Source organism: Heteronotia binoei, chromosome 2, assembly GCF_032191835.1.
Source record: "Heteronotia binoei isolate CCM8104 ecotype False Entrance Well chromosome 2, APGP_CSIRO_Hbin_v1, whole genome shotgun sequence".
NCBI lineage: Eukaryota > Metazoa > Chordata > Lepidosauria > Squamata > Gekkonidae > Heteronotia > Heteronotia binoei.
Genome location: NC_083224.1, coordinates 203,180,227 through 203,192,867, shown reverse-complemented (window position 1 = coordinate 203,192,867; position 12,641 = coordinate 203,180,227). Strand labels below are relative to the sequence as shown.

Genomic DNA, 12,641 nt, shown 5'->3' with positions numbered 1-12,641 from the left:
CCCTGGTGCCAAAAAGGCTGGGAGCCACTGGGAAAAATACACAAAACATAAACTCCATTAACAATAAAATCAACACTAAAAGATGCTCCAAGAACACCACCACACACACAAAAAGCCAAAGCACTGTATAAATTAAAGTCAAAGCATTGCAGAGGTCTTGAAGCAGAAGTTATCAAAGAATGTGCTGGGAGAATATAGTCCATAAAAACAGTGCCCCAGAATGTGATTTCATTGGGATTTCTTGTTTCCCCCAGCCAAGAGGATTCTGGGTTATGGTAATACCCTGGGCTTTTTTTGTAGCAGGAACTTCTTTGCATATTAGGCCATACACCCCTGATGTAGCCAATCCTCCTGGAGCTTACAGTAGGCCCTGTACTAAGAGCCCTGTAAGCTCTTGGAGGATTGGCTACATCAGGGGTGTGTGGCCTAATATGCAAAGGAGTTCCTGCTACCACAATGTGAAGTAGCTTGTAATTCCATCTTCTAATTATTAGCCTTGGGGGCTCAGTGGCAGGGCGACAGAGCTCAATCTATCCGTCTCCTGATTTTCAAAGGGCCCCAGACAGCCCTGCAAAACTATAAGGCCTTTTCTTCCTTCCACTTGAGTTGTGTTCTGTGGTTTCTCTTCCTCCCACAACATATAGCTGTATGAAGACGGCCGCAACTTAACCAAAACAGTGGTTTCTTCCACGGTCAGCACAGCCAAGGACGCTGCTGTTGGAGCCAAAGGTATCTTAACCCAAAGAGTGGCAGAAGCTGCAGACATCACCAAGGATATTGTGCATGACAGTGTTGGCTTAACCAAGACAGTAGTGGCTTCCACACTCAACACTGCCAGGGAGGCTGCATTTGGGGCGACAGATCTCATGGCCCATCGAGTGTTCGATGCTGTCAACTTGACCAAAGGGACCGTTCAGGACACTGTTGACTTGACCAAGTCAGTGATGTCTTCCTCTATGAACACAGCAAAGGACGCTGCATTCAGGGCCACAGACCTCGTGGCCAATCGAATGGGCGACATCATTAACTTGACCAAAGGGACAGTCCTAGATGGTGTTGACTTGACCATTTCAATGATGAATTCCACAGCTGACACCACCAAGGATGCCACGTTCGGGGCCACGGATCTTGTGACAAATAGAGTAAATGATATTGTCAACCTGACCAAAGGGACCGTTCAGGACAGTGTCGACTTGACCAAGTCGGTGGTAACGTCCTCGGTCAACACCGCAAAAGATGCTGCATTTGGGGCCACAGATCTTGTGTCCCACCGAGTGGCTGACATCGTCAACCTGACCAAAGGGACCGTTCAGGACAGTGTTGGCTTGACCAAGATGGTGGTGAATTCCACAGTGAATACTGCAAAGGATGTCGCATTTGGGGCCAAAGATATTGTGACCAACAGAGTGGGCGAAATCATCAACTTGACCAAAGGGACTGTTCAAGACAGTGTTGACTTGACCAAGTCGGTGGTGTCCTCTACAGTGAGCACCGCTCTCCAAGCTGCCCAGGGAACGAGGGATATCATGGCTGGCCGGCCATACAAACCTGCAGAGAACAGCAGTGACCAAGTTGTTGAGCTGACCAACTTCCTGAAGCAGATGTTAGCAAGTGGAGTGGACGCTATGCTGGAGAAGTCAGAGAGAATGCTGGACCAGTTCCTGCCCGTGACGCAGGAAGAGCTGGGTAAGGAAAGAGCCAGTTCCTTTGTAGTGCTGCCCATGTAAGAGTCTTTCAGACACTGCTTTTTATCTGCCTTTCAGAACTGAGACTGCCCTGTCTTTCTTTTGCAGAAATGCTGGCCACAGAAGTACCGGATTCAAAGAAGGCTTCCACAAAGGATGGGCAGCAAAGTTACTTCATCCGCTTGGGATCCCTCTCCAACAAAGTACGCCATCGGGCCTATATGCATTCCATCAGCAAGCTCCATATCCTTAAGGAAAGCACTCAAAATATACTTTTGCAGCTCCAGATGGTCCTTAACTTGGTAAGTCCAATTTTAGCTATCCTCGCCACACCGACAAAGGGTAGGTGGCATGGTATAGCCCAGTCTCATCAGATGCTGGAAACTAAGCAGGGTCGGTACTTGGGTGGGTGACCACCAAGGAAGATTCTTCAAAGGAAGGCAACCACTTCTGCTTCTCATAAGAACATCAGAAGAGCACTGCTGGATCAGACCCATGGTGTATCTAGTTCAGCATCCTGTCTCACACAGTGATCATCCAGTTCCTCTGGAGGCCATTGATAGACTTATCCTCCATTGATCTATTTAATCTCCCTTTAAAGCTGCTTATTCCTGTGGCCATCACTATATCCTCTGGCAGCAGATTCCACATTTTAATCACTCTTAAGCAGTATTTCCTCTTGTCCATCCTGAACCTATTGCCCGCCAGCTTCATTGGATGCCTTCATTCTAGTCTTCTGGGAGAGGGGGGGAAAGTTCTGCATCAACTCTCTCCACCCGATGCATAATTTTAGAAACTTCTAACAGTCATCTCTTTTCTAAATGGGAAAGTCCCAGACTCTTTGGCCTTTCCTCCTAGGCAGGGGTGAAATTCTAGCAGGAGATCCTTTACATATTAGGCCCCACCCCCCTGATGTAGCCAATCCTCCAAGAGCTTACAGGGCTCTTAGGACAGGGCCTACTGTAAGCTCCAGGAGGATTGGCTACATCTAGGGCTGCCAACCCCCCTGGTCCGGGTGGGAAATCTTCTGCCCGGGAGATTCTCAATCCGCTGGAACCTCCCCCTGCAATGATATCACCCAGAAGTGACATCATCAAAATGGCGGCGCCTGTGCAGGACTGCTCTAGCCATTTCCAGGAAAAATCTATGGTTTTCCCAGACGCTCTAGCCATTTGGGAGGTTAAAACTCCATGGTACTTTTGTAGCATAGAGTTTTAACCTCCCAAATGGCTAGAGCATGCTGTAACTAATAAACCATAGCGTTTTCCCAGAAACGCCTAGAGTGGCACCGCATGGGCGCCACCATTTTGATGACGTCACTTCCGGGTGATGTCATTTGTCTCCCCCGCTTGAGGATGAAGAGGACTTGGCAACCCAAGCTACATCAGGGGTGTGTGGCCTAATATGCAGAGGAGTTCCTGCTACCAAAAAAGTCCTGCTTCTTCTACTGCTACCCATTTTGATTTAACAGCCTTGTTTTTTCTTGTGATGTGCTTTTCCCCTCCTGCATGTTACTTGGGGTATTTCTACAGAAAGGCCATTCAGGTAGCCATTTCAGAATGTAGACAGATGAAGCTGCCTGCTACCAAACTGGAGCTTTGCACATCGTCTGAAGCAGAGTTGCCCCCTTCTCAGTCTCAGGGCTTAGAAAGGCATAACTCTTCTTAGGATGGCACTGATTGCGAGCTAGTGGGGAGTAATTGGGCTGGCAAATCTCTCCAAGGCCTACAGCGAAGAAGGGCCTTTCCTTATACCAGAGCTCTTTTCAGCTGGAAAGGTGAGGGGCTGGACCTGGGAACATTGCCTTAGAAGAAGGTGTCCTAGTCCCACATGGAGTGGTTAACATTGGACCAGGGCTTTTTTTGTAGCAGGAACTCCTTTACATACTAGGCCACTGTTGTGTATGCAAACTAATGAGACTATTACAAGTGTTCCTGCCTGGTTCATTGGCGCCTTTAGGACTGAGCTTGGGGATTCAGGAGCAATGGGCAGGAGGATCCAAATCCCTGCAGCCCTGCTCCAATCACGGGCCCCCTGCTGGTTTGAATGATCCAATGGCATCCTAGCACGGAAACCTTGAACTTCATATAGTTGGCCCCCTTGGCCCGGTTAGGCAGTCTTCTGATTCAGCTAGGCTTCCCAACCCTCCCGCCCTGGTGGGGGACCCCAGGATTTCCAGCCTCTTCCCCCGCTCCCCAAAAAAACGGAAACGGGGGGAGGGGGGGAAACGGCGCCAAGGAGCGTGGCGAGCTGCCCCATCTCAGAGCGGGCGACGCCGCTGCGCGGCTGCCGCCTCTTCTCCGCTTCACCGTAGCTGCTCCTCCGAGATGCTCAGGCTGAGCCCATCTCGGAGGAGCAGCTAAGATGAAGCAGAGAAGAGGCGGCGGCAGCGCAGCGGCATCGCCCACTCCGCCTCTGAGGTAAAATCAGAGAAGGGGAGGGTGGAGGCAGGCCAGGAGCATGGCGAGCCGTGAATCTGGGTCCTTCTAGGTCCCGGACTCACGGCTCGCCACGCTCCTGGCCTGCCTCCACCCTCCCCTTCTCTGATTTCACCTCAGAGGCGGAGCGGAGCGGGCTACGCCGCTGCGCTGCCGCCTCTTCTCCGCTTCACCGTAGCTGCTCCTCCAGGCTGAGCCCATCTTGGAGGAGCAGCTATGGTGAAGCGGAGAAGAGGTGGCAGCCGCGCAGCGGCGTCGCCTGCTCCGCTCTGCCTCTGAGGTGAAATCAGAGAAGGGGAGGGTGAAAGGAAGGAAGGCATTTAAAAAGTTGTGAGGTCCCTTTAATTGTGATGGACAGAACTCCCTTTGGAGTTCAATTGTGCTTGTCACACCCTTGCTCCTAGCTCCACCCCAGTGTCTCCTGGCTCCACCCCCAAAGTCTCCTGGCTCCACCCCCAAAGTCCCCAGATATTTCTGGAATTGGACTTGGCAACCCTAGATTCAGCCATTACCATGCTGTAACTAATAAAAAGAGCTATGATCACTGCAATCATGTCCTCCTTGCGTTGAACCCACTATATTATAGCCACACACCCCTGATGTAGCCAGTCCTCCTGGAGCTTACAGTAGGCCCTGCACTAAGAGCCCTGTAAGCTCTTGGAGGATTGGCTACATCAGGGGTCTGTGCGCAAAGGAGTATGCAAAGGAGTTCCTACTACAAAAAAAAAAGCCCTGGGACACCTGAAGATGATTTCTACAGAGTCAGACTATTGGTCCATCTAGTCTTGTACTATCCATGGACCATGTTTCTTGCTAAGTCTTGGGCAAAGGTCTTTCTTTCCAAATCATCTCCTTGAAAGTGAACTCAGGGGCTTTCTGTATGCCAAAAGAATGAAGTCTTCTACCAAGACTTGACCAGCTATGTGAGCCCTCGAAACCACTGAAGTTATTTCAGCCATGAAACTTCCACCAAATCACCTATGTTGCGGAACCTTGAGCATATGAAGATATCTTATTAAACTGTCAGGCCTCTGAAGACGCAAATTCTCTCTTCTGCCTAGCAGTGCTTCTCCAAGATTTCCATCAGAGAAAGGTCTTTGCAGGTCCTGCTAACCAAGATCCTGGACCTGGGATCTGCCAGTCTGCTTTAGGCCTTCTTTTCTGAACGCACTGCAAACATTCTTAGTTATCTAAATGAGCCCCTTTTGTGCTTTGGTAGGTCGAGAATGTGAAACAAGGTGTTGGACAGCGGTTCCACGAGGCCCAGCAGAAACTTCACCAGGTCTTGTCGGAGTGGGTCCAGATGCAGCCCGGAGGGAGCCAGACCCAAGGAGACGCGTCGATGGAGGTATATCTCACTTCTGTACTGCTTAATCCAGGGGTGTCAAAGTCATTTGTTATGAGGGCCAGATCTGATATAAATGAGACCTTGTTGGGCTGGGCCATCTGTATAGCTATTTAAGATTAAGCAGCAATTTCTAAACACTATTAAAGATTTTTTTAAAACAAAAAAAACACCCTTAAAACATGCTTAAAACATTAGCACTTGTTGATATTAAAGGTGCTTTCTTTGTATCTCTCCCATGGGATCCAGGGAACTAGGCAAAGGAAGCTCTGGCTCTTTCCTTCCTTCCTTTCTTCCCCAGGGGATCAGGAGGGGGAAGGAAGAGAGTCTTGGCTCAGTAGCTCTGCTGTGCGATTGAGAGAGACTGGAAAAACAAACTCTGCTGTCCCCTCTTCCTCCCCAAGGGAGGAGCCTCAGCCAGTGGAGAAAATAGAGGTTTTGCTCTGTAGCTCCTATGCAATTAAGCAAGCCTGGCAAAGCAAGCTGTGATGCAGAAGGAAGCAAGAGAAAGGGAGAAGGAAGCAGATGACAGTCAGTTGCTTGGGGACCTGATAGGAGCCCTCCGGGGGCCTGATTTGGCTATGGGAGGGCTATGGGAAAGGAGGGAAGGCTGCATGATGGATCCTTTTATCCTCACAACAGCACTGTGAGGTATGTTAGGCTGAGAGTGCATGACTGGCCAAAGGTCACCCAGCAAGCTTCCAAGGCACAAGTGTGGATTTGAACCTGGGTCTCCCAGATCCTAGTTCAACACTAGTCTAACCACTACACCACATGGGCTAACATTGCTGAGGACCCTCCTGCTGAGGGAATAACAAGGAATGGACATCTTCCATTACGCCTCCCCTTTATGAGGCCACTTCTTCGCTGCTGCTTTCTCACACACAAAGCCAGTAGGCAAAGGGCTCTTTCAGCCAGTCTCCCTACTGTGAAGAGCCATGGAGGCTCTGGCAGAATTTGCCTCTTACCCAGGGGCAGGGCCGTAGCCAGGATTTGGAAGGTCGGGGGGGGGGGGCATTTACATTTTTCGAGGGGCACTGATGCCCCCCCAGCGCCCCACACGACCTTCCCTCTAGTTACAGGCATGAGTAGCCCTGCGAGTAGGCAGCAGGCATGGGGCTACTCGCGGGAACAGGCAGGGGGAGAGGCAGGGGGAGAGGCAGGCAGCAGAGGCGAGAAGAAGCAGTGGCAATCGGGGCTGGGAGGGAAGGGGCGAGGAGAAGCCGCTGCGATCAGGGCTGGGTGGGAGGGGAAGGGGCAAGTGGCTGCAAAGGAAGGGAGGGTGGTGGCGGGGAAAGCAGCAGGGAAAGGAGGGAAGGGAAGCTCTTCCTTGCCTGCCCCTCACCACCACCCTCCCTTCCTTCCCCACCATCAATATAGTGTGGGGTGGGGGCAGAAGCAGCCCCAGCCCCCCTGCTAGTTAAAGGGCCCACGAAACCGCTGATCGTCGGGCCCTTTAACTAGCGCAGGGAGGTGGGCAGCTGCTTCTGCCCCGCCGGCACAGCTATTTTAATGGCGAGGAAGGGAGGGCAACCAAGATAGCAGGGAGGGAAGAGAAGACCCTTCTTTTCCCTCCCTGTTACTCTGGTCACAATCCTCCCTTCCTTCCCAGCCGGTGGAGCCTCAGCAAAAGCAACCTCCAGCATCTACCTTAAAATTATTCTTGAATTATAATTGCCTTACTCCCATTTTTTAGATTACCTTCTCCTGCATCAGGGGTGGGGAACCTTTTTTCTGCCAAGGGCCATATGAATATTTATAACATCATTCGTGGGCCATAAAACATTATCAACTTAAAAAACAGTGCTCCGCCAAGGGAGAATGATTCAGGCTAGCAAAATTAATGCAAATAACTGTTTTTCTATTTGAAATCATGTGGGGAGAGCTTAATCTGGCACACGCACACACGGGACCCTCTGCCCTAGGCAAATACATAGATCCAGGGAAAAAGCCCAGCAGGAACTCAGTAGCATATTAGACCACATCCCCTAATATTAGCATATTAGGCCACACCCTCTGGGATAATCAAGTGCAAACTGAACTGTGACAGTAATTTTTCCAGGCCCTGCAGTAATTCTGGCCGGCCAGCCAGACCCCAGGGAGGCTGCTGCACAGTACATCTGGGCCCTGTGATCCTTGCCTGGCCCTGGGGAAGCTGCTGTACAGCGCGGCTGGGCCCCACGATCCTTGCTGGCCAGCCAGGCCCCAGGGAGGCTGCCACATGGCTCGGTTTGGCCCAGCAATCCCCGAGGGCCACACCAAGTGACCTCGAGAGCCGCATAGGGCCCTTAGGTTGAAGGTTCCCCACCCCTGTCCTACATGGCCACAGTAGCATGAGGAAGATTTCCATCTGTCTGCTTTATATGTTTTGGTTATTTCCCCATTTTTTTGTGGGGAATTATTAGAAAGTTTGTCAAATCGTAGAGTTCAGCAAAATTCTCACAGGAGGTTTGAACAATGGAGCCCTGAAGCAGTATTTGGTGAGGGGGAAAGCAAGAAAGAGCACAATAAAATTTAGAGGTTCTGGAGCTCAGCTTCTGTGAGCTCCTGCCCAAAATGAGGCCTGCTCTTACCTCACTCAGAGGTGCATAGCGGAAGAATTCGGACTAAGTCTTCTCTGTTATTTACAGTTGGGGAGTTGGAGCCCTTTCCCTCTGCCGGAAGTGAGTCGGTGGGGTGAGGTGGGCCTTTTCTGGTAGATGAGATAATGAAGCGTCTCCCACTTCATGGGCTATGGGAGAGATGGTGATGGCACCCAGACTGAACCCCAAAGCCTCAGTTAATACTCAGACTGCAGAGGAGAAAGAGGCCTTTGCCAGCTTAAGGCCAGTGGGTGCAGCCAATATTCCTGGCCTATCTACCTACCTGTCCATCACAGCTTTATCCCACCTTTCCACCAAGGAGCTCAGTGCAGTGTACATGGTCCTCCCCAGGCTTGCCAAACTCCAATTGGGGCCTGAAGATCTACTAGACAGGGGTGGGATTCCAGCAGGAGTTCTTTTGCATATTAGGCCCCACCCCCTGATGTAGCCAATCCTCCAAGAGCTTACAAAAAATAGCCTTGTAAGCTCTTGGAGGATTGGCTACATCAGGGGTGTGGCCTAATATGCATAGGAGCTCCTGCTAGAATTCCACCCATGGAGGGAATCCTAACTTTAGTGGGCCACAGACGTCATTCCTCCTGCCCATGACCTCTGCCGCTCTGCCTTCTCTCTGCAGGTGGAATCACGCACTCTGACTTTACTTCGCTTGATCACCCAAGACCTGGGCCCAGCCTACCTTCGGCTGATGTCGAGCATCGAAGGCCTCCCTGGCAACGTCCAGGAGAAAGTGGACCGCGCCGTCAGCAACGTCCGCCAGCTCCAAGCTTCTTTCTCATCTGCCACGTCTTTCCGAGACTTGTCCTCCCGCATCCTGGTTCAGGGCCGCGAGCAGATCGCCAAGGCGCGTGAGGCTCTGGACATGCTGGTGGAGTACGTGGCGCTGAACATGCCTCTGAACTGGATCGTGGGGCCTTTCCGGGCACTGCCAGCTGGTGCTGAGGAGGTCACAATGGCGGAAACGCCTGCATCAGGCGGCCCAGAGAGAGCAAGGAAGGCACCAAAGGATGCAGGCGAGACCGCCAGGTTGAGTGGGGCTCAGAAGGAGACGATGTTGCCCTCCCAGCCGCTGAGGGCTGTGCCCAAAACGGCAAAGATGCCAGAGCGAGCCAGGGAGCCAGGAAAGGTGAAAGAAGCGGCCAAGACTCAGGAGGCAGAAGAAGCCACTTTTGAAATGCCAAAGAGGGCAAAGAGAGAGGCCGAGGGGAGGGAAGGGGAAACCAAAAAGGCAGGGAAAAGTGCTCTGAATGAGGCCGCTGAAGCTCCTGAGAAGAAGCCATAAAGTTTCCAATATTTTTCCTGAAGCTGTTGGAGAAGTTCTCTTGGCTGGCCTTGCTGTCTTGCACCACCCCTGACAGAAAACTCTTCTCAGCCGAGCCCAGCCGCCTCTCAAGCAAATACATTATTTATTGGCCTTTCAAAAGAAGTTCCTTGCAGTGCCTCTGTATGACCCTCTGGGTTCTGCCTCCTTCTGATCTCTGCGCCAGTTAAGAGTTGCCCACTGCTGCAGACATGCAAAGGGATTCCTCCTCAACTCCTCTGCGATGGGGCAGGCTGCTGCTTCTCTGTATGATTTGTCATGCTGGTCTAAAATAGCTGCTTCTGATTCTGCATCAGCATCATCCTTTCTCAGAATTATTCTCTTTCAGCAGAATTGTCAGCTTTTAGTGGAGGCTCTCCCTTGAACTTCTGTAGCGATCCCTGCTCAGAATTAACCTCCTTTTTATAGAAGGCTTGCCCTGAAAAAGAGGCTCATGGAGAAATAAAGGAGGGGGTTTCTCTCGATGTGAAGCAGGCTTTTAGAACCAAAATTGCCTCTGCTTTTGGCATTGGGAGAGCTTGGCTTGGCTAGAGTGAGCTCTGTTTTGCAGGTGGGATGTCCCTACGCTGGCCAACTTGTATCTGAATAAAACCGACTGCTGATACCCCTTTCTTCTTACATGTAATGTGATAGCTCTTTTGTTTTTGGAACAAAATAAAGTTCGTGGTCTTGACAGCGGAAGAGATTTTGTTTGACCCCAGTGGTGATGAGGATGGAGGGCTTTCAGAAAGGTGGGTTTTAGAAGCGGGATTTTTAAAATTGGTGGGGAGCAGTACTCCCTCTAAACTGTGAAGCCTTGTGAGCAAAAATTCTACTTTATGAGCTCCTGGCATTAAAGTTGTGAGCTCCTGCATAAATTAGTTTGCTCTGGGGCCATTTTTCCTGAGCTGAGACAAAAAAAGTGTGAGCCAGAGGCTAAAGAACTGTGAGATAGCTCACACTAACTTAGCTTAGAGGGAACACTGGTGGGGAGTAAAAAAGTGGTAGTGTGCAGGTTTTGTGGAAGGACATGGGCAGCGGGGATGGGGGGGTGGGGGAGGGACCTAAAATGGGCTGAAATGGGAGATCTTTCAGAGGCCAGTGAGGGGCTACACTGAACTTCCATGAGCTGCCTGAACACACATATGAAACTGCCCTTTGGTAAACCAGACCCTGGATCATCAAGGTCAGTACTGTCTACTCAGACTGGCAGCCGCTCTCCGAGGTCTCAGGTCCTTATTCATCACCCCGTTTGATCCCTTTAACCAGATACCTGTCAGCAAAGGGTTCGTTGAAGTTTCAAAAATGATCAGACTTGTCTTTGTTCAAAACTAAATTTCATTTATTGATTACAACAATGCTACTCTCTACATGGATTCATTGAAACTGATAACGGACTGAAAACTATTGGCATTTATGAATACACTTCAAAGGCTTGGGCTTTAAACTATTTCTCATAATAAAACTACAGTTGGCCCTGCAAGTAACTCCTTCACACGCCTGCTTATCTGTTACCGGTGATGGCTCCACTCTCCCCCTGGTGATGTCCTTGCTTCGCTTGGGAGGCGCCAGAGAGGCGAGCTTCACACTCTGCACTTCAAAGGCTTTGCTGGCCTTTGGAGTTCTAGCGACTTCCATTCCCACCCCTCCTCCTTCTCTTGCAGGGCACAGATATTAGTGGCCTAGTATTTTATTCAGCTATGGAGTTAGTAAGCATGAAATAAACATGATCAGAAAGCATCAGTAACTTCAATGACACATTGCCTGACAATACCAGAAATTCACAAATCCCTCCTGTTTGTTCCCTTTAACCAGAAATGTCATGGATTGAACCTGGGACTTCTGCATGCCAAGCAGATCATAGAATTGGAAGGGACCTCCAGGGTCATCTAGTCCAACCCTCTGCACAATGCAGGAAATTCACAGATACCTCCCCCTAAGTTCACAGGATCAGTATTGGTGTCAGATGGCCACCTAGCCTCCAAGGTCATCCAAATCCAACCCCCTGCACAATGCAGGAGACTCACAAATACCTACCCCTAAATTCACAGGATCTTCATTGCTATCAGATGATCATCTAGCCTCTTTTTAAAAACCTCCAAGGAAGGAGAGCCCACCACCTCCCAAGGGAGCCTGTTCCACTGAGGAACCATTCTGACTGTCAGGAAGTTCTTCCTAATGTCGAGCTGGAAACTCTTTTGATTGAATTTCAACCCATTGGTTCTGATCCTACTTTCTGGGGCAACAGAAAACAATTCTGCACCATCCTCTATAGGACAGCTCTTCAAGTACCTGAAGATGGTGATCATATCACCTCTCAGCCGCCTCCTCTCCAGATGCTCTACCACTGAGTCATGCCCCTACCAAACGGCAGACAGTGTGCTGCAAGCCGTGTCACTGTTCATGCGCTACAAGTCACATTACTATTCATGTGCGCTGTGGTCCCAAGCATGCACATTGCAATGAAGATGTATTCTTCCTGCCGCCAACATTTAATTCCCTTGTTTACTGCCAGCGTCCACTGGACACATGAAGCTGCCATCTACTGAATGAGACCTTTTGGTCAATCAAGGCCAGTACTGTCTTTTCAGACTGGCAGCAACTCTCCAGGGTCTCAAGCAGAGGTCTTTTACTCCACTTGCTGCCTGGTCCTTTTTAACTTGAAATGGTGGGGATTGAACCTGGGACCTTCTTATGTGCAAGGCAGAGACTCTTTCACTGAGCCCCAGTCATAGGGGGTAGTTGATCTTTATCTTTCTTCTGCAATCCTGCTTAGTACAGAATTGGGGTTCTATAGAGGTACATAGCTATTAGCCATAATCAGGGCTTTTTTGGTAGAAAAAGCCCAGCAGGAACTCATTTGCATTTGAGGCCACACCCCATGCCACCAAGCCAGCTGGAACTGTGTTCCTGCTGAAAAAAAGCCCTGGCCATAACGAATAGATGGGACGCTGAGGCAGGGATGCTCTGTATTCTTGATGCTTGGGGGGGGGGCAACAGTCCGAGGGCTTCTGGAGTTCTGGCCCTGCTGGTGGACCCTCTGACAGCACCTGGGTTTGGGGCACTGTGTGACATAGAATTCTGAACCGGATGGGCTGTTGGCCTGATTCGGCAGGACTTTTCTTATGTTCTCATATCCATGCTTCTAGCTATAACAGCTTTGCAAACGGAGCTGTAAAAGTTATTAACTTGTAGAAAGACTGTCTGCCAAAAGCCATTCTTTGTGGTTTGCATGCATAAAAGGCCCAAAAGGAAACACAAGAAGAACTTATT

At 50.3% G+C, this 12,641-nt stretch overlaps 1 protein-coding gene across 1 annotated transcript in view; it reads left to right on the top strand.

The window, feature by feature from the left end:
• Window positions 1–10,070, top strand: part of LOC132567204 (perilipin-3-like) — a 34,290-nt gene extending 24,220 nt beyond the window's left edge. The window contains exons 5-8 of the mRNA XM_060232872.1: window positions 645–1,686; window positions 1,794–1,987; window positions 5,343–5,471; window positions 8,688–10,070. Of these exons, the coding sequence (XP_060088855.1) occupies window positions 645–1,686; window positions 1,794–1,987; window positions 5,343–5,471; window positions 8,688–9,350 (2,028 nt within the window). The 3' untranslated portion in view covers window positions 9,351–10,070. The remainder of the gene's footprint in view (window positions 1–644; window positions 1,687–1,793; window positions 1,988–5,342; window positions 5,472–8,687) is intronic.
• Window positions 10,071–12,641: the final 2,571 nt, after the last annotated feature.